Source organism: Uloborus diversus, chromosome 4, assembly GCF_026930045.1.
Source record: "Uloborus diversus isolate 005 chromosome 4, Udiv.v.3.1, whole genome shotgun sequence".
NCBI lineage: Eukaryota > Metazoa > Arthropoda > Arachnida > Araneae > Uloboridae > Uloborus > Uloborus diversus.
This window is the reverse complement of record NC_072734.1, coordinates 165,797,089-165,818,268: the sequence shown is the minus strand read 5'-3', so window position 1 is coordinate 165,818,268 and position 21,180 is coordinate 165,797,089. Positions and strand designations below refer to the sequence as shown.

General features: G+C 34.0%; 2 protein-coding genes across 2 annotated transcripts in view; one reads left to right on the top strand and one right to left on the bottom strand.

Moving 5' to 3' along the window:
• LOC129220969 (glutamine-rich protein 2-like) overlaps positions 1–3,561 on the top strand; it is a 32,779-nt gene extending 29,218 nt beyond the window's left edge. Inside the window, exons 3-4 of the mRNA XM_054855404.1 lie at positions 3,133–3,175; positions 3,269–3,561. Of these exons, the coding sequence (XP_054711379.1) occupies positions 3,133–3,175; positions 3,269–3,561 (336 nt within the window). The remainder of the gene's footprint in view (positions 1–3,132; positions 3,176–3,268) is intronic.
• A 5,157-nt stretch (positions 3,562–8,718) lies between these two features.
• The window catches only part of LOC129219918 (apolipophorins-like), a 65,406-nt gene continuing 52,944 nt past the window's right edge, over positions 8,719–21,180 (bottom strand). Inside the window, exons 26-34 of the mRNA XM_054854233.1 lie at positions 19,698–19,927; positions 18,998–19,370; positions 17,557–17,862; positions 16,124–16,428; positions 14,984–15,134; positions 13,881–14,323; positions 12,399–12,522; positions 10,455–10,795; positions 8,719–9,402 (exon numbers count right to left, since the gene is read on the bottom strand). Of these exons, the coding sequence (XP_054710208.1) occupies positions 9,298–9,402; positions 10,455–10,795; positions 12,399–12,522; positions 13,881–14,323; positions 14,984–15,134; positions 16,124–16,428; positions 17,557–17,862; positions 18,998–19,370; positions 19,698–19,927 (2,378 nt within the window). The 3' untranslated portion in view covers positions 8,719–9,297. The remainder of the gene's footprint in view (positions 9,403–10,454; positions 10,796–12,398; positions 12,523–13,880; positions 14,324–14,983; positions 15,135–16,123; positions 16,429–17,556; positions 17,863–18,997; positions 19,371–19,697; positions 19,928–21,180) is intronic.

Below are 21,180 nucleotides of genomic sequence, written 5' to 3'. Positions count from 1 at the left end.
TTAGTAATGCTTCTTGAATTCTCATTTCTTTCTACGTGGGCCATAAATATCAGTAAGATTTTGAAAATTAATTTAAAAAGAATGAAGCGAAAAATATCATGCATACGAACAAAATTTACTAGTCTTATTAGCATTTCCTTCGTTACCACGTGCGTTTGTTTTACCTTTTTCGTCCGCCATTAGAAAGTGGCTGCAGTGCCCCCTATAGTTCGTTGGAGTTGCGAATAGCAAGAATCTATTTATTTTATTTTAAATTTTGTTTTGTTGTTGTTGCTCAGACGAACTTTATTGCTACAGAAAATCTCAGATTTTTTTTCGTATAGAAGGCGTTTTGTTCTTAGTACAGAAAGCAAAGCGGATAAAGTTTTTTCTTGTTGTGCATAACAGTTTTAATTTGAGGTATGTGAAATAATTAAGTTTTATTGTTTATAACAACTCTTATTTTTAAATCAGTGGGTCTTTGTATGTTCTGGTTGACAGTTTTCGTTTGTATGTTCCATTGAGCTGAAATTTCAGCTATTATAAAATTTGCACCTTATGACTTGGTTTGGATATAACAGGGTACACATTCCTTGACCTGCATTATTTCAAGGTCTCGTATAACATGGTTTCGATATAATACGGAACATGGTTTCGATATAACACGGTACTCATTGACCTGATTTATGATATGTACATGGTTAATTAGGTTAAAAAAATGAGTAAAAAAACATTTGTAAAAAGTCTCGTATAACACGGTCTCGATACTACACGGAACGAATTAACCGTGTTATACGAGGGATACCTGTATCTGCAAATTTTTCAAATTTTTTCTTTTCGCAATTTTGTCATACGTATATTGTACTTAAGCTTTATTGTAAAAGCTTGTCGTTTTGGTTACAGCTAAAAAAAATAATAATAAAAAAGAAAAAAAAAACCGTCCAATTCCAACGTTACGAGTGTTGCCACTTCTAAAAAACAATAATAATTATACCAGGAGCAAAGCATAATAAAAAAGGTTCATGCTTCGTGGTTTATTTCTTCAAAAAGTGAGTCCAAATTTGTGTAGTGTCCTTAGTAATTGGCTCGCTCACTTTAAATTCTACCTTGTGTGCTGCCGTAGCAAGGAAAATTGCAGTGTCTGCAAACTTTTTATTCTTAATTTTTAATCTCTTTTATTTTTGTTATCTAGTATTTTAGCTTTATGGTACAAGCTTATTTGCTTATTTGGTATGAAGAAAACGTCAAATTCCGACATTTTCCAGTTTTTGGTATAATGAATCCAAAACGCGTTTCTTCAAATTATCTCCAAAACTCATTTCCGCAGGTACTACTCTTTACCTTATCACGGCAGTATACAGTTAAAGTAAGGGAGAAGAGAGATAAGTTTAAAGTAAAATGAAAGATCTATTGTATGCTGGATTTTTCGCAGTTCAGTATTTCAATAGGATTTTTAATTGGCTCACAAGATTATTAAGTAGTTATTGTCGTATACCTTTGATATTTGGCTTGGATAACCAGTTTTTAGTCTCATTTATGCTAATCGGAATTATATTTTTTAAACTATAACAAAACATTAAAAAATTATTATTATTGTTACTAGAAAATTGCCCGTCAAGACATGACTTGTGAAAATTGCTTCTACGTTTGAACGAAGCAATTACCTGTTTGTTAATATTTTGATAGTTGAAATTTTAACCTTAACTGCAATGGATTAACCCTAAATTCCAGTTTATAGCATTCCATGCTGACTACTTTTTCACTTCTTCATTCTCCTAAAATGAAGGTATTACCTGTAAAACAGTTAAGTTACCGGATCCAGTTCAGCCTCGTATAAATAAAGCCTTTCCCTGCATATTGCCAAAAGATATTATCAAATTATCATGCAACGGCGCGACTTTCATTGTTGATGACGTCAAGAGCGTTACTCGATCAGTGAATCGGCTATTATATATATGAGGATTATGTTCATATTTTGAAAGACAGAACTATCATATGCTGACTCCATGTTTTAGGCTTACTAAGTATAATATTTAGTTTCAATTTGGCATCACAGTTGAGCTTTTTTTTTTATGCTGGGTCAGTTGGGGTAAAACATAATTTCAATGTTTCAACTTTAGATCCTTCGCCTAGTTTTGCAGGAAATGAGACTTCCATTTATTTGTGAACATTCCATTTTTTTTCGCATGAGGTTAATGTGTAGATAATCGCACAATGCACAATCAATTTTGAAGCTTAAGAAGATCTGCACCAGAAACATCCAATCTGTGGCCTGTATGTCGCATGTGATCCGCTGAATTCTCCAAATGTAATCTAAACTCATCCTCATATATATAATAGCGAATTCACTGATCGAGTAACGCTTTGACATCACTAACAATGAAACCTCGCGCCATAGCATGGTATTTTGAAAATATTTTTGGTAATGTTTGACACGTAGGGAAATGCTTTATTTTGACAAGGCTGAACTGGATCCGGTAACTAAACTGTTTTACTGGTAAGACTGTCATTTTAGGGGAATGAAGAAACGAAGTGGTCAACAATGAACGTTATATACAGGAGTTTAGGGTTCATCCACTGGAGTTAGGGTTGAAATTTCAACTATCAAAATGTCACCAAACAGGAAATTGCTTCGTTCAAATATTGAAGCAATTTCCACCTGTCATACCTTGACGGGTGATTGTCAAACACTGCTTACCTGAAATCAGAAAAATAACGAACATTTGATTACAAACACAAGCAACAACTTCATATCCCAGAACCCACCCGGTCAGTTGCTGCAGATTCATGGGTACTCAACGTCAGTTACCAATTATAACTAAAAAGCCCAAAAACTGTTTTGTCTCATTGTACTCTACGTTTCACTGTGCCCCACCTTCACCTATTTATTTATATCGAAGCAAAAAAAAAAAAAAGGCATTTTGAGCAACGTGCAAAAACAACTAAATCATTTTATTTTCGCTAATGCTCTCTTTAGAAACATTATTTATTTCTTTACTCTAAAATATCTGTCTTTACATTTTTTTCATTTATCATTTTTAAAAAGCTTGGATTGCCGTCAAAAGGTGTGATGAATAAAAATGCTTTTATTTGCTTCGAACTAAAGAGTGAATTCAAGATGTTTACCTTAACTATTTGTTTTATCATTGATAGCTGGTGTTGCTCTTTTCTGCTATGGCAATAGCTCATGGCACTAATCTCCTTGGATCTGGACTTCTGGCCCCAGGATTCATCAATTCCAGATTAGTTGCTCCAGGAATTGTTGCTCCTGGGATTATTGCTCCCGGACTGGTTGCTCCTGGAATTGTTGCTCCTGGCCTCCCATTGAAAGGTGCTCCTCTGCTTTCAGCCATTCCTTCTGCAATCTCCACTAGCTCCGTCGTGGCTACTCCCGGTGCCATCACCACCGACAAAAGAATCATCGGCACCAGTGGCATAATCGCCGGAGCTCCTCTTGTGTACAATAATGGTCTTCTTGCCAAGGGAGTGGCTGTGCCTGCCCCTCTGACGTGGAACAATGGACTCGGAATTAAAGGAGGAGTTTTGACAGCTCCAGCTGTTGTTAAAACCATCTGGAAATAAGGCTATGGCATGTATACCTCCGTGAAAGTCTTGTGTTTGTTTAAGGGATAATTAAATATTGCGAGCAGTTTTCTGTATAATCTTATTTAAAAATGAAGAAAGGTAGAAAAAATACACTACAAGTATTTGAATCATTAAATCAAATTAGATTTATTTTTACACTGAAATTTTTCTGTACGTGTTAAAACTGATTAATATCACTCCACTAGGGTTACAAGATGACTCCAATTTTCAATAGTACATTCCACGAAAAGACATGTCGACGCATTTGGTAGCACCGTAGTAATCTTTGGCGTGTTATAAGTTATGCAATTAATTTTGAACATGCATTCATAGTTTAAAAATACTTAACGAAACAGAACTTTCCAATACAATCGGTTTGGAATTTATATTAGCATATCAAAAGCTAGAAGTATTTACAATGTTCCAAACATTTTCTGGTGGGCGTGTGAGGGAAAAAAAACAGAAGTGGGCTAAATTTATAATATGGCTCTGATAAGTTGAGTTATGACCTTAATTATGTTTATTTTTTTATGGAGTTTAGTGAAAGAGGGAAATGCATATGGTGCCCATTTGAATATGGAACCCTTTGCCACCGTTCCCCCCCCCCCTCGGGAAAGCTTTGAAATGACGGGCCTGCATTAAAGTGATATTCTTTATCAACTTCAAGAAGTAATAATAATAATAATGAAACCGACTTCAGGTAGAAGAGATTTCGTGTAAATCAGAGTTTCAGACAAACGAAGTTCGACTACTCAAATATCTGCCAATAGTTTCATTATATAATTGCATTTATACACTTAGCACTGTCCTCTGTAACTTGTTCTGAATGGCTGCTCGATTTGAAAAAGCCAAAAAAAAAAAAAAAAAACCCTCTGTACCACACCTAATAAAAGAGGTAACTATTGTTAAGGTCATACAGCTCACAGAAACAAAGGGATACTCACCTGGGGGGGGGGGGAAGGGGGTCATGGTGCAGACTGTGGAATTGAAGTTTTTAGGGGGGGGGGGGTGTTTTGAAGAGTATTTCTCACTTTTTAGGGAGAGGCTCTTGCTTTGAGGGTCTTCGCGATATTTATGGGGGAGGGTGCCCTTGCTCTTAGGGGGGTTCAGGTGTTAGAGGGTACGATAAGAAATCAGAATCTCTTATGGACATAGGGTCGCAAATGCAATGCTGAAAAGCTAAATGCACATAAGGTCATAAGATAATGTATGCAAAATATGTCACAAACTTATTTCACAAAAACAATTTTACCCAACGTTTAAGTTTCTAAGAAAGGTTTAAAGCGGTTGTTGAACATTGCGGTCTGCAGCTGTAATACATACGTCGCAAAGAAGAAACTCTCGCTGTCGCTGCAGCTGTAATACATACGTCGCCAAAACGAAACTCTCACTGTCGCACTTTCAAGCCATTTTGCAACTTTCATCAATCGCTGCGCCTTTGTTGCGACGCGTGTATTAGCACTATACTACAGGTCGTAACTTTTAACTCCTCTAAACCTTTCTTAAAAACTAAAATGTTAACTCATTTTCATATAATAAATTTGTAACCTGTTCCTCATTCATCTGTTTCTGGTTTTGAAGAACATGTATACAATCTATCTTTTTGATTTGAACAATTTTCCATTCGATTTTGAACAATTCAAATCTCTTAACATTAGCGCCTAGGGGGAAACTAAAAATCAATGTAGATCCCGAACTGAAAGGCGGATTTGCTTCGAACAAATTTTGTAGGAAATTGCTCTTAAAGAAAAACTCCTGACACTGACTCCTAGAATTTTAGAGCCGTTGATTCCGACTCCTATACCCGAAAGTAATCGAACTCCGACTGTCCGACTTAGTTTTGCCAAAAATTTAGACACGGAAAGAAAATGACTGACTCCGACTCTTGGAGCTTTAAGGTCTTCGACTCTGACTCCTTTATCCGAAAACAAGTCCGACTCCGCAAACATTGGTAGAGTTGTGGAATCTGAGGGAAAGTGACCTATTCTCACTCTAAGTCCTTGAATCAAAAATCCTCGCTGAAAACTTTAAAGAATATTAAAAAAATTTTGAAAAAAAAAAAAAAAAAATAGAACGACTTCAAAAGAAGTCTTCTAAGACGTGAAAAATAATTTTACTCTTTAAGCACCATCGATAATACTTTTAAACATAATTTTTGAAGTTGGCGCAAAAACAAAAAGTAAAATCCAGTGTAACCATACTTCGTTCATATTTTTTCAGAAAATCATCCAAAGTTGGAAACGAAACATTTATATCGTTACTCAGATATGCTGTTATCAATGCCTAATGTATGTGGTAAGTGTGTGAAGAAACTGGACCTTGTTAAACTTATAGTTTTAGTTGAGTTATATGACTGTGAATGATTTTAGCTATCGTTTTTGCGCCAACTTCAAAAATTATGTTTAAAAGTATTACCGATGGTGTTTAAAGAATAAAATTATTTTTCCCTTTTTCGAGCACTTTTGAAGTCTATTTTTTTCTGTTCTTTTTCTTTTTTTTTTTCAAAATTTTTTATTTCATTCTTTTTAGTGTAAATGTATTTCAAAAATAGTAAAAAGTTATCATCACGAAACTTCACCTTTTTTTTTCCTAAAAATGCTCCGTACTAAAAAAAAAACTAGAAAACACGCCTTAAACTTGAAGCGATTGGCACTAAAAATTTATATTTGTTTCTCTCTGAAATTCATTTGTGTGTTAATTTAATTACAACTATTTAAATATTACGTCTTCCCAAACTAATTTGCATTTCAAAGCATACAAAGTTGTTTGTGATGCAATCCTGTATCTCCTTACTTAGCCCTGATCATCTGTTATTGGTATAGATGATAACAATAAAAATACTACTATGGTCAGAGCTGCCAAATTTTTGAAAATCTTAATTCGTAGCAGAGTTTTGCGCGGGGTGGGGGTGGAGGGGGGGAACGAAGCGTTTCATAACAAATGTGACAAAAAGTAAATACGTGAGTAAAATCTAGAAAGTACCCCCCCCCCCTTCTATTTTCAAAACCGAACTGATAAATTTAGGTGGAGGGGGGAGGGAATCATCGAAATTTTTGGAAAGTTGTTTTTAGTATTAAGTTATTTCTAAGTTTTGCGACATTTTTTAAAAAACGTGCTTTTTACATGGCGTCAAGTTAGAGTTTGTTCATTTTTAGTGTAAATTCCGAATTTTTTCGTTCTAAATATAGTTCCAAATAAGTTGCTTTTGTAACGCATATGAACAAAAAGAAAAGGTGCCCTAGCATCAAAATGGGTGAAGACAAAGTGGAAGGAATGAATCTCTGGAACTGGCTAATTGTTTTTTTGCATGATTAAAAAAAAAAAAAATAAAATAATGTGTGATATTTTTTGCTTTTTTTTTGTTTTCTTAGAAGGGAAAACCAGCACATGGGAGGGAGGAACTAAAATTCTAAAAATGTTCTGACAAGCAGAGCTGAAAATGTTTGGTGTGTGTGTGCGTGCGTTTTTTTTTTTTTTTTTGGAGGGAGTGGCAAATAAAGAAGATTGGGAAAAATTACGAGGATATACTGGATTACAGAATGATCTTACTTTCTGTTAAAAAAAGGAGGGAGAGGGAGGGTAATTATAAGAATGGTTATTTTCGGGATTTCACGGTAAATTTACATTTGGACAAATTCCAGTTAATTTTGAAAAAATATTAAATTTTTAATTATTTTATCATTTAGTACAGTAAAACCTGTAAAGTTGACCACTTGTCTAAGTTGACCGCTATTTTCAGGCACAGAATCAGATCTATATCATATAATTCAACCTGTATAAGTTGTTGACCACCTGTTTAAGTTGACCAGTAGTGCACCGCAAGTGGTCAACTTACACAGGTTTCACTGTATGATAAATTCTTTTTGTTTATTTTTAAGCAAAAATTTGAAACATTAGTTAGCGCAAAAGCATTATTAACTAGATGATTACTAATTTGGACAATATCTATATTGATGGATATTTTTTAGAGTTATGAAAAAGAAGAAAGTCGTAATTTTCGGACGTGTTTTCGTAGCGTCGTAGTTCAAGGCTGTATTTCGTAGAAACTACTATTTTTTCGTAGCAGTTGGCTGCTCTGACTGTAGTTGAGGGAAACCTATAACCTGGTAGCATTGTTTGAAGGCTACGCAGATCCTAATCCCTGTATTTCCTTGCTTCCAGGTTAGATTTGTTAGAAAGGGTGTATGTTGCCCACTTCTTCCACCAGACGGCGCTGTCGCCAAATAGCAAACCAGGAACTTCAATTCCTTGTTAGAACTCAACTCACTTCTCTCTTACTGCTTATAGTGTAAACATGTAATGTTTCTTAGTTTAGAAGGAGTTGTGCTTTAGTGTGTCCGTGAATATTCATCTATGGATACCTATCTCATTTAGCAGAAGATCCCTCCAACATATCAATTTGGATTATAGATAAACAAAGACAGATGAAGAACATATATGATAAAGTAAGATGCATGCTTCCTTAACTACATTGATTTAGATATCTTTCTAAGAACGAGTTGATAGACATTTTATGTTTATTTAATTTTAATAAGGTTTACCCCCACTATAGAGCAATGTCACTAAAGAAACTTGATGCTTGCTTCAGAGAAGCTTTCACTCAAAATTATCATTGCAATTTCTATTAATATTACTGTTGTATGACACCTAACTTCTGTATAAATGGGTTAAAGGTTTTATCATAGAGTAAAGAAATTACAAAGAGAAGCCTCGCTATACTACGAAATTGGAGCCGGAAGTTGTACCGCTATATCCCAGAATCCTTAGCTTCTTGCTAAACATCTTAAGATACATTTTGATTCAAAGCATTCCATTACTGAATTTCAATTGGTAGTTAATTTTAACTTGGATATTGTGGCGAGTTTACGAAGCACGTTTTTGAAATTACATTGAAACATCAATTAAAATGCAAGCCAATCCGCCAGCTATTTTATTCGGACTCTTCGTGAGATTGGTGAAAGACATTCTCGCGAAGCGATCCTGTTATCATAACACCGCTCATCATTGCACCGTTGCATCCCATAATTCTGGCTTCAATTTCATCTCCTTTTTACCATAGACGGAGGCTATCTATGTATATTTTTTTACTCTATGGGTTTCATGGAAGAATGTGTAATAGTGGAATAAAAATCTGTGCAAAGATATGAGTCAGTATTTTTGCTACACAGCTTTTATTAGTCAACGGCTTTGTACATTAAAGTTAACCACATGATGAAAATAAAAAAGAAATTAAGAAAGATTTACAATACTTAAAATGATTGCACCGTCAAATGCCTGATGCATTTTGAAGATAATTCCTAGCTGTTCTTGGAAGAGCTGCCAAATACTCTATGAAATGGCACATTGGCATGTAAAACATAGAGGTATTTGAAACAGGAAGGCAGAGAGTCTCTTCAAAGATGTTTTGTAGAGTTGGACTTTTATGAAGATTGTGTGCAGATAAAATGATGACTCAAAAAGGCATGATAAAAATAAATTTCAATTTTACATTACGACACACCCGTTTATTCACAATAATTCGTCAATAAAAATTCAAAATAAATACAAGATGAGAAATAAAACTTTAAATGATTTAATTATAATAAAATTTTCGAAAGAAAAATTAAAATGCAATACAAAACAAGAACACATTTATGAACCTTAGATGAGTTTAATTGATCGTTAATGAATGTCCAAACACCGACATATTTTTCAACAAAATAATGCTATTGAATTTGTTAAATACAACAAGAACTAAAGTCCACTTGTTCTTTCTTTGTGTTTACGAACTCTTGACTTTGATTTTTCTCTGGTTTCTAAGGAGGAACTTTCTATGTTGTTGATGCTAAATATATCAGCCTGAAATAGAAAAAAAAAAAGATTCTATGAGCGTAAATAAATAAATAACTATAATGTATCTACATAAGATTTTCATACTTAATTATAAGACTATAAACTTTCTTCTCGTCGTTAAGTTATATTTCCAAAATTAAGTTTGTTTGATAAAATTGCGTTACTAAAAATAGGTTTTAAAGTAAATGTGTTTTAAAAACATGCTATGTTTAAAAGGTTGCAGTTTATGAGCATATTTATAGTAAAGTTTAGTGCATTTTCCAATATGTTTCTGCGTAGGAAGGGAATTACATAAGAAAACCGCTTTTTTTCTGTGAAATCTTGTTACAAAGAATATTGAAAGTATCGTTTATGAAGCATTAAAATGCATCAATGAAGAAATAAATGGAACAACAAATCAAGGGGACAGAAAGAGCCACAAAATTAACTGCCCCTCCCCCCCCCAAAAAAAAAAACGCATAACAAAAGAGCCAAAATAAGTATAACTGTAATAACTTTAGGATTGGTTGTGGAAGTTTTTTTTAATTTATTTTTTCAGTAACCTACCTGCATACTTTTTCCAAGCTTAAGATAGGCAAATATAATATTGATCATTACGAATGGCGTGTTTGGGAATCAATTTTTTAACCTTTCAAAGAATATTTTTTTTAAACAAAAGTAAATTATTGCAAGCGATGCATTCAAAAAGGCATGATAAAAATAAATGTGCATCCAGTTGCATCAGTGACTTTTTTTCCAGTTAGTTATTTTTTTATTTGTGCTGTTCATATTAGAAAAAAAAAAGAGAGAGGGCAAGGGAAAATACGCATGGTCCCTGATCGATTCGCTTAATTAGACATCCGGTTTTTCGACTTCCGGATAATCTGCTAAATGTTGTTTATCACTTTAACTTACAGAAATACTTACAGTGATACTGGTAACTTCGGCTGAAACGCATCTTTAGAAGTAGTTAACCGTTGGAAAAATACGCATGGCCCCTGATTGGTTCGATTAATTGGACAACCGGTTACTTGGTTTTCGGAAAATTGAACAAATGCTATTTATCACGAAACACTTACAGAAATCATGCTGGCTACTTCGGCTGAGACGCATCGTTGGCACGTGCTCTTGCCCACGCCATCATCTGTGGCTATGCACTCGCAGCACATTCCCCACTTCGCTCTTTCTTCTTCCGTTGAAGACTTGACGATGACTCGTGCCAAGACGTCCATGAACTTCTTGTTGGTGTTCTTCTTCACTTCCGTGAGGAACTGTGAATCGAAGTTCGAACCTTTGACTTCGAGGGCCAGAGGGATGCATACATCCTTAGGTATTCGCAGTTGCGCTAGAAGATCTCCATCTCCGGACAGATCGGAATTCTTCACATCTTTCAATGTATAGGCGAACCTTTTGTCCACTCCTGAAAGTAAACAAAAATACCATGAATTACCAGTTGCATCAGTGACTTTTTTCCAGTTAGTTATTTTTTCATTTGATTCAGTGAAAAGCAAATTGATTTACGTGCCAAAATTAAAAATTTCGAGATAACCTGTATAAATAATAGGAGAACTGCTTCTCTGTTTCGGGGAAAGAGTTAAAATTAGTGTCCTGGAAGATGCTGCTATACTGCAGAATTTAGAAAAATATTTAATGAAAGCCTACCTCTGAACTTCAATAGCGTTTGTCTCAAAACTTTAAAAAACCTACATCCTTTTGTTTCTCACTGTCACATTTATAAAGTTACATGTCGGTATCGATAATAATAATGTATTGTAGCATGTTTTTTTTCTGTTATTTTAGTTGATAATCTTCAATTAATATTGTGTTCTGACAGACATAAGCCGAAACAGTTCTCGAATTATACAAAAAATGTTTCAGTTTTTTTTTTTAAATTCGAGTTGAAAATTAATTAAGTCAGGATCAATTCACCTTTTAGTCTTATCGAAAGTCAACTTTACATTTAGTGGAGGAGTTTTTATCAGTTGAACAATGCCTACACTCTGAAGTTCAAAGTGAAATTTTAAATTTCAAACTTGAATATCTTGAATTTTCATACCATACGGGCATCGCTGTGTGAAATTTTATCACTTAATGACGAAATCAAATACGCAATCAAAGAATGCAATCAAAGTTACACTTTTGATGAATTTTGCACAAAGACAAAAATTTTATTCTATTCTGAATCATCATAATGATTCTTCGACAAATATTTAAATTATTAGGTATCATATTTGTATTTACTATTTTAAATCATAAATCATGCATCAACAAAGACATGCAAACTTCAATGGCAATATTATTCTTAGACAATACTATTGGGATTACTTTATGAATTCATCAAAAAAAAAAAAAAAAAAAAGTTACTTTATTGTAAATGAGGTTGTACTTGATTTAATTGGTTTGTGCGAGAGGTTTCAAATTCAACCCTTTTTTTGTTTTTGTTAGTTTTAAAGCACTACCGTAAAATTTCTAACTTTAAACTGTAGTTTTCTCAAGATATTGAATTCTAACTCTCACTTAAAAAAAAAAAAAAAAAAAAAAAAAAAAAAAAATAGATATCTTAACACAATGAAGAAAAGGGTTTCAGAGATTTACATTGATGGATTGAAATGCAGGATGCTTTAGTTTTGGAAAGTTTAAAATATGAATGAGACGTCTGCGTGGTGTGGGTCGTAAGGCTTTGCGCCTTGTTCCCGGGTTCTGACTCGGGGTGGCCAATTGGTGGATTTCCGAGATGCAGAAAATCGTCAGCGTCCGTATGATTATACGGCATGTAAAATTTTATTTGTTTTTTGAATGCCTTCGCATCGAAGGAAGCCCAGGTGCCTCCATCTGGTTTGAAATTGTGCGTCAAAATTATCTGTGCCATTGATATCCGTACTTTAATGGTGGCACATGAAAGCCTGGATGCCGTGTAAGGGGATCACACTAGGTCTGCAAAAGGTTAAATAGCCTAACGCAGCCCCATTATACAGAAAGAAAGAAAAAGATATGAATGAAGCTTAAAATATATAAATGCTCACCAATTACTCTTCTGGCCTTTGAGTTTTTGTTCGGAACTTCCTTCATTTCGAATTTCTGTTCCATGAGAACGTGCAGCGTTATTTCGGCATCCGAAAGAGTGCGCAGTGTCTCACTGTATTCAGCCTGTAAAAAGACAATTGTGATCTGAGTACAGAAAATTTTGATTGAAATAAGATTTTCATGATAGATTTGACTTTTTCAAAAAAAAAAAAAAAAAAACAAGCGAACAATACTTTATACTTTGGTCTAATCACGGGAATTTTAAATTAAAGTGTGAGTGAACTCAATTTGGAACAATTTACAAAGTGAAATAATTCATCTAAGATATTTTACAGCAGATGTAAAATTTCTAGCAGAAAAAATGGAAGAATGCTTTTCAATTATTTTCTGCGATCAACCATCTATTTTGCTTGTAAGTAAGTTGAGAATTTAAATAAAAAAAAAATAGTATATAACAACGTTAAATCGCATAAATTTAATCCTGCTTCGGTTTGACGTTGATATTTTTTTTTTTTTACTTTTCTGTACTAAGTTGAACGTTATTATGCCCAAATTGTAACACCCGGCCATTAATTACGATTTATAAGCATCTTATATTCCTGTTTCAATTTCATTCAATGTACGTAAGACTACCCATTGTCAATGCTGGACAGTCCCAACTACAGAATAATTTCAATGGATACTCTAATAGTTCAAAAAACTTCAATGGGACCCTTATGTGAAATTACGTGAGGTCACATATAGGTCTCTGTAGTGTGATGTCTCTGTAAAGTCATCAACAGGTTGCATTAAGAACTTACGAACGTCAATCCGTGAGACATCGTAAAGTGACGCTGAAGTGACATCTTCATGGTATCTCATCGTGACTGGTCACAAGTTAATCGTTGCAGTGACGTAGCAGTGAAGTCACATGAAACAAGTCACAGAAGATGCCACAGTGTGACTCCATTGAGATGTCCCACTTCTGTCCCTTTGTGAATGTAACCATTGTGACTCGCAGTTACATTTCTATAACTTGGCGGCGGGTCAGGGTGTTATCAAGGAAGTGAGCCTCGATAAAATAAGTTACATTCCTTAGGGGTTTATTGTCACATTCTTTCTGCTCTCAAAAAGTACTATTTGATAAATATAAGGTTTCATCACAAAATTTTTGCAAGCACAAAAGCATTGTCAATCAGGGGCACCCCGAACTTGAATTTTTGGGAAGGCAGAAAATCTCATTTTGCCGAACGGAATCTGAAATTTTGCCGAATGATGATATTGCTGAGTAGAACTCATAATTTCGCCAAATGATGATAATTTTGCCGAATGGAACTCCAAATTCTGTCAAATGATGATAATTGTGCCGAACCGTTAGGCAAAATTTACCGAATAATTAATTTTTAGGAAGTCACAGTGACCTTCTGTGATCTTCCATCTGGGCCCCCCTGTTGTCAGTCGGGCATTCGGTAGTTACTAATAAAATTGAACGTAACCATTACCTTGAGTTCCTCAGACTTGCAAGTCGAACATTTCATCAAGACGAAAGTATTGGTTGCTCCTGGGCGGAGGTTCAATGCAGCAGCAAACCTCAGAGCTTCCAGTACATTATTTGGTCCATCTCCGAACTCCAGACTGTAAATTGCAGAGTCAAGAGATCTAAATGATCCCGATTCTTGACCATCCATGGTGTGAACATGAGGCGCGGAGTGGATCTTGCTTCCGCCGAATGCAACTACGCTGTAGCGAACGTCGTGGTAATTCTTTTGTCTGAAGTTGTCTTCAATGCCTTGAGCTAATTTGCTGAGATACTTTACTCGGTCGCGATTGCAGTCCTTTTCCTCAACGAGGAAAACAACATCAGCTACACCGGGTTTAAGTTCTTTGGGGAATCTTAGAGCATCACCTTCTTTCATTGAAGTTCCGTCTTGCTTCTCACAGCGGACTGAAAAATAAATTTTTATTAGAGATTTTTGAATCTGGCATTAGCTCTCAGACTTTGTTATTTTATCTTACGTATAAGCTTTCTGCAGACAACGTTAATGTATGGCGTAAAAAAGTTACAAAATGTCAAAGTAAAGACGAATCTTATTTAAATACGGTCTGAGGTCATAGATATATATTTGCATATTGTATGCCACTGGTGTTCATGTTACTAATAAGATAAGCAGACTTCTATAGCGGCTCCAGAAAAGCTGGTATAGATTATTGAAGGTATGAAAGTAATTTTAAATCTTAAATACCCCTTGCGCACTGCTGCATGTAGTAGCATTTTGTAGATTAATAAAGCATGAATAAATCTGGTTATTTGCCAAAAGTTGATGTGTCCAATTTGACCATTTTCTACTTTACCGATTATGACATGGGTTCAGAATGGTAGTTTTCTATGCTAGACTTTAATATGTGTAAAGAAATAGTTAAGCGGAAAAATATGAACTACCAAACATGATACATAATAAAAACTTCCATACAATTCTTCACTAAAAGTTGGTAGCTCTGTACATCATGTTTTGCGATATCAAATTTGACATATCAGCTTTTGGCAAGCAACACCAGAAATATAAAAACGTTCTACAACTACATTGCACACAAGTCTCAATCTTACCGCAGTTCGATGGCATCTTGAGTGGGACTCCTTCCATCTTGCATTCGTAGAAATAGGCAGCAGCGGATTGGCAAATGGCTTCATCGTATTGGTTCTGATGGACAGCGGACAAGTCGTTGACGCACATCTTTAAGAATGCTTCAGGGTTAACCTAGAGTTAAAAAAAAAAAAAATCGGTTCAGAAAAAAGAAAATTGACACGAATACATTTATATTCGTGATAGCAACGATTTTCAATTTCACTGCTGTTCGAGTCTTGATTGTCGTTATTTAAAAGGCAAAACATTTCGAAATTCAATGTGCAGTAAAATTTGAAGGATAAAGTCAAATATCGATTGGTTAACAGCAATTTCGGAAAACCTTACATAAATTAGAAAGTTAAGTTAAAAAGTAAACAATGTAGTACACTACAAACTACTTCAATAACTTTTAACAAGTAGCGTTTGTAACGGTTTCTTTATGATGGTATTATTGACAAGAAGTACTATGTCTACGTATCTATATGTATGCTATGTATACTATAATCTATCTCGGATTTTAATCACTCAATAATATAAGGTTTATAATAGCTTTATCATTAAACTATAAATTTTAACCAGCTTTTAATAATTTCTTATTTGAGATGTTAATGAACGGAATACATTTTATAAAGTAATGTAACTTTATATTGCACATTAAGATCAAATTACAAGCACATTTAGCTAGATTAAATTCTACCCATATTAAGCCACAAGGAAGGTTTGACTCTAACATTTGAGCATTATCATTGATTCTATACTTAAAAACTTACGTATGTCAAGATGTTATTAAAATTCCGTTTCATATGTTCTTGCGTTTGAAACATTTTAGTTTGCAAACTAGTATAATAAAGCTTGAATTAATATGTTAACTGAGCAGGCAGCGTGGAAAAAAATTAATTAAAAACAGAATAAATTTTACAAAAAATTAAAAAAAAAAGAAAGAAAGTAACTTGGAAAGCAAAAAGTTGCACACGACTTTGGGTTTTCAACGACATATTATATCCTTTGAATCTTGAAATAGTCAAAGTATTTTTTTTCTTACATTTCATTATTTGGTTTTGAAAAGGCTTAAAGATATTGTATTGTAAAAAACGAAGATTAAAAACAAACAAATTTCGTACCTGTTTGAAACAGGCTCTGAATCCAGAAGAAGATTTTTGGAACAAGTTTCGGCATTTTTCCTGAACTCGGGCATCGTAGCTTGGAAGAGTTGCCAGATTTTCTGAGCTCCTGCACACAGTTTTTCCCACTTCCCAGCTGCTAGCAAAAGTTTCCAAGTCAGCTGCAAGAAGTCGATTAGGTGTCATCATGTCCAACTGCGGTTCGTAATTGTAAGTGCCAAAGAGCCCACCAGTTTTGCCGAAGTAGAAGCCAGACAAAGATAAACTGCAGTAGTTATGGACGAAATTGCAGACCAGGGAGAAACCTAGGTAGAAAAAGATGAGAGTTAGCTCACTTTGCATCTTAAAAATGGTGAATACTAATTATTATAAATACAATTTCATTGAAATAGATAAAATGAATTTGCTTTTTATGATTGTATAATTTTTAAGCATGCAAATGTATGTCGCACAACTACTTTTTTATGCTGTATTTATACATTTATACTTAAATATTTAAGAGATATAAATGTAATTTGACTCGGAATTAAAAATTTAAATCGTTCCTGATGATAGATATGTGCTAAAGCTTCGGAAGACCACACATTGTCACTACTTAAAAGAACGAAAAGTTATTATTTAAGTTCGATTGACATTGCAGCCGATTTTGTTACAAATCACAGACGATTTTGTTTCAAATCCATAACCTTCATTCTAGATGTCTGATCAGTATACGTTTCTTTTTGTCGGGAATATGTGAAATGGAATATCAAACTGACTGTAAAAGCAGTTCGTACTCTACATTTATAAAATAGCGTTGAAAGCGTCAAACGTTGTTGTTGGCCTGTTTTTCGTTGGGGGGGGGGGGGGACTTTTCAGGACATTCTGCTTTTTAATCAAACATATATTTTTGAATATATTTGTGAATTTGTGAATAGAAGATTCGTTAGCCGTACGTTCAATGTTTGACTGTTTAAAATTGAACACAAAACGTTAAGAAATTATAAATATTAACAGATTTTTTTTTTTTTTGTTTCCAGAAAGTTCAAAGATTTTGTTTGCTACATTCCAAGTATTAGCGAAGAACTAACGTTTTCTATTGCCTTTCAAATTACTTTCATTTTCTATATCAAAGTAACTATCGGAAATACGAAAAATTTCATGTACAGATAATTCGATCAATTAGATACCATAAAATGATATGGATTAGATGCGAAAATTATTTTGCGCTTACTCTTAGAACACATGAAACACTCGTAGCAACGTACTGCGAGAAGTATTTAGTATTCTTTCGCAACTTTTGTTAAATATAGCGGTATTAAAAAGAATCATGACATACTTCTGTCAAAATATATTAAAGCGCTACAGCAGATTTTTAAATCCAATGTGAATTCCAAATTTCACTCAAAACAAATACAGATTATCACTCATGCCAGACAATTCAAATGTAGTACCTTTTTTCTCATTCTCGATCCTCATGTTGGTACCTTCTCTAATAACAACTGTGTTTCCCATTTGCAAAGGCGATTCCATTTTTTTGTCATCCACTGTGATCTTGTAGTTGCTAGCGATGTCCACTTTTTTGCCTTCTGTCAGGATGGTGAGGGATTTTCGAATGTGGTCATCGCCATAATTGACGATGGCTGAGAAGTTTCCGTCCACAAAGTCACGGGCCAACAGGTAGCTGCAACGTCCAGCGTAGGCGAATGGCAGTTTGTCGAAAGTGATGTAATGCTGATTTCCAGACAGGACAGCGTGAGCTACATTAAAAGTGTACAAAAAATTACACGTTAGACAATTACTACTAAAAGCTGAAGTTTTTGGTTAGAGGTTAGTTGTGCAGTAGGGTGGTTCAAAATTTTATTATTCGAGCATAAGTCCAGAACACCTCCCTTTCTTTAGACTTACTAATAGTATTATGCTGTTAAAGTTTTAGCTACTTACTCAAATATTAAGAGGGTGCTCAATGGCCCCTTAATTTAACATTTGCCGTAGTATAGAAAATTCTTCAAATTTAGAAACATTTAATTTCCCCAGTTGTTTTTTGTAAATAATTATTTTAGTACAATATATATATATATATGCATTTTACTAGTGTATAGTACAATATGTAGCACTGCTTTTTCAGTTCAATGTTTTTTTCACCCCCTTCCCATACACCTGAAGTTTGGGGGAGGGGGTTGAAGCCCTGGTTTCAGTTGAAATAGGAAGCTAAAATTCCTCCAGTATATTCCTATCCACAAGTCTAAAAATAATGAGGAGTGTCCCGTTATTTAGGAGAACCTTTTTTTTTACATGTATTTTAGAACCACTTTATTCTGCAGTCGTCTGTCTCAACATAACGCTGCAATCCAGCTAAACTTAACAGAACAGAAAATTTTTCTTGCCCGTCAAAATATATGAATTATCAATAAAACTAAATAACTAAAGGTGATAATTTGAAAAATATTGTTCCTACGTTAATAAATGATACTACGTCACCTTTTGTACTTTTGAAATCGAGAAAAGGTACACTGAAAAATTCTCAGCAACATGAACAGCATAACGTCCTGATAGTAAAAAAATCACTTATAACCTAAACAATGAAGCGACATTTAAGTCACGCTTTGGTGTAAAATACACATGCCGCTAACAAGATTTGCATGATAGAAACAATGCAAAGCGACTTGTTTGTCGACGGATGTGAAATAAAATCATCAGAAGTTGCGTGCTAATGGGTTGATAAAATTGTTAAGGGGGAAATTCTTTTTATAATAGTTCAGTACCGTTTTATAAACTTTAAAAGATAAAGTACCTACAATTTCATTTGAAAATACTTAGTAAAATTTTCAAAGCTGTCGCTATTTGTAAGTAGGCTACTGTGAATAAGCTTACAGAAAAATGTTTGTCTCATACCATTAAAAGATGGCAGCCAATAGCTTGGAGTGAGGTAATTTACGATCTTGTAATAGAAGTCCCAAATGCAGAAATCTTCATAGTATTCAGCCATCAGGGTGTTCTGCATAGTCATTGCTTTCTGGAATTCTGGATAGCTCTTAAAGTCGAAAACTTCGATTAAACTGTTGCGACGACTGGGCAGCATTAATTCAAGGGAGACAAGACCTCTCTGAGGTTGGAATTCGTACTTAACACCACCTCTCAAGTCATAAAATTCAGAGAATAAATCTTGAGCTGTGCTGAGGGCCTTGGTTTTGACGTAATTAGAAATGCTTTGGGAGGCTGCGTTGTAGGCAACATCTAAACCTAATTTGTGATATATTTCAAGACTCTGCAAAAAGATCAAGATAATAATTTATTAGTAAAAGCCTTTAAAGTTTAAGAAACTACTTTTTAAATCACTAGAAATCTATTATGTTTTTTGTAATAAATATTTTCCACGTACTCATTAAAATGAAATGAAATTCAAATCTATTTATTTTAAAAAAAAATGATTTAATTCTAGTTTTATTAAGAAACCTAAATATCAAAGATAAATGTAATTCAAAGGTATTTCTTTTTTTTACCGAAACAGTTTTTTGGAAACTCTTAGAACTTAGAGCTGTCGTGTAAATCTAAAGATTTATGTTGTTAAATTGCTACGTCTTGAAAAACTTACTTTCACAAGAGCCGATTTTGCAGCACCAGACATGTACTCAATGTTGGGATGATTGACAATGGCATCCAGTAATTGGACATCATAGATGTTGTTCATGGTGGCTTGAGCCCATGCGGCGTATCCATAATCTCCAAAAGCTTGGATTGTATCCATAACAGTGGACACGTAGTTTGAAAGTGCGACATAGTAGCGGTTATTGAAGACACCATCTGATGCTTTATTGTACATATCTGAAAAAAAAAAGCATACGTTTTGCATATTTTTAAAAGATTAGAAAACTGCAAATTTCATAATCTCAGAAAATTTACATTTTAATAGCAAAGCCGTCAAGCCTTTTTAAATAAAAAATGTGTTTTTTTTAAGAAAGTATTTACTCTTCGTAAAGACTAATACTGAATCCTTTTACGATCACGAAAATAATACGTCAACTCTCAATAACTCAACGTACCAAGGGACCGGCTAAAACTTTAGAAGAATCGGCAGTTCGAGCTATCGGAAGTTCCTTTCTCAGCCTTCTCAATAATAAATTTTATTTTCTAGTCTTATATTTCTTTATATTTTATTATCTTTTTCAGAAATAGTGTATAATAGAAGGGCTATAACACCTATAGTTTCGATAAAAAAAAATTATACAACTACGTAAAAATATCTTCACAAAGAGAATAAATTTTATCAAACTACTTCGAAAAAGGAAGTTATTTTTGACTGCTTTTTATTATTGCATCTTAAAATGTTATTAAGTTTTTATTTCGTAGACCCAGTTTCTTTTCCCTTGTTCTCTGTTCCTATTACTTTACGTCTTTTGTTCCTTGTGTACCGAAAGCAGATTATTTGAGTCATCCAGAAAATAAAAGCTACTTTTTAAAATTTTAGTTTCTCAAAGATTAGCTAGTAATAAAATTTTAGATCGCCAGCCCACCACGGCAAAAAGCAGCCCAATCGGCTACTTCTCACGTAATCTTGAAACAATGTCTGCTTTAATGAGCACTATTGTAAATAAATTATCTCCTCACACATGCTGATAATCAAAGCAATGTGTTGAAGGAAAAAAATGCTTTTTTTCTTCTAATTTTGGCTGCATTTTTATGCATAAAACGGAAGCAAAACTCCCGATAAAACATTGACTTAAAATTAGCACATTCGAGACATCGAAACAGCTTTGTATTGAAACCACTAAATTATTTTGAGATCGAATGAAAACTTCGAGAGAAAGGAATATTTGAGTTATAAGGCTTCGAGTTATCAAGAGTCCACTGTATCTTGTTTTTTCAGAAAAGTTTGGAACATGGCTCTATGCAAAAGACTGTAGAGAATGGTTCTAATGGTCTTAATGCTTCAAAGGTTTTTGTTTGAACTGATTAACAGCCTGAGGGCGACAACAAACAAGCTTTCTTTAATTATTTATTTGCATTTATTGTAAAATATTTTCGTGTATGCTTGAGCTAAAATATTGAGGTAAATGAAAAGTTAATCAGGAAAATTT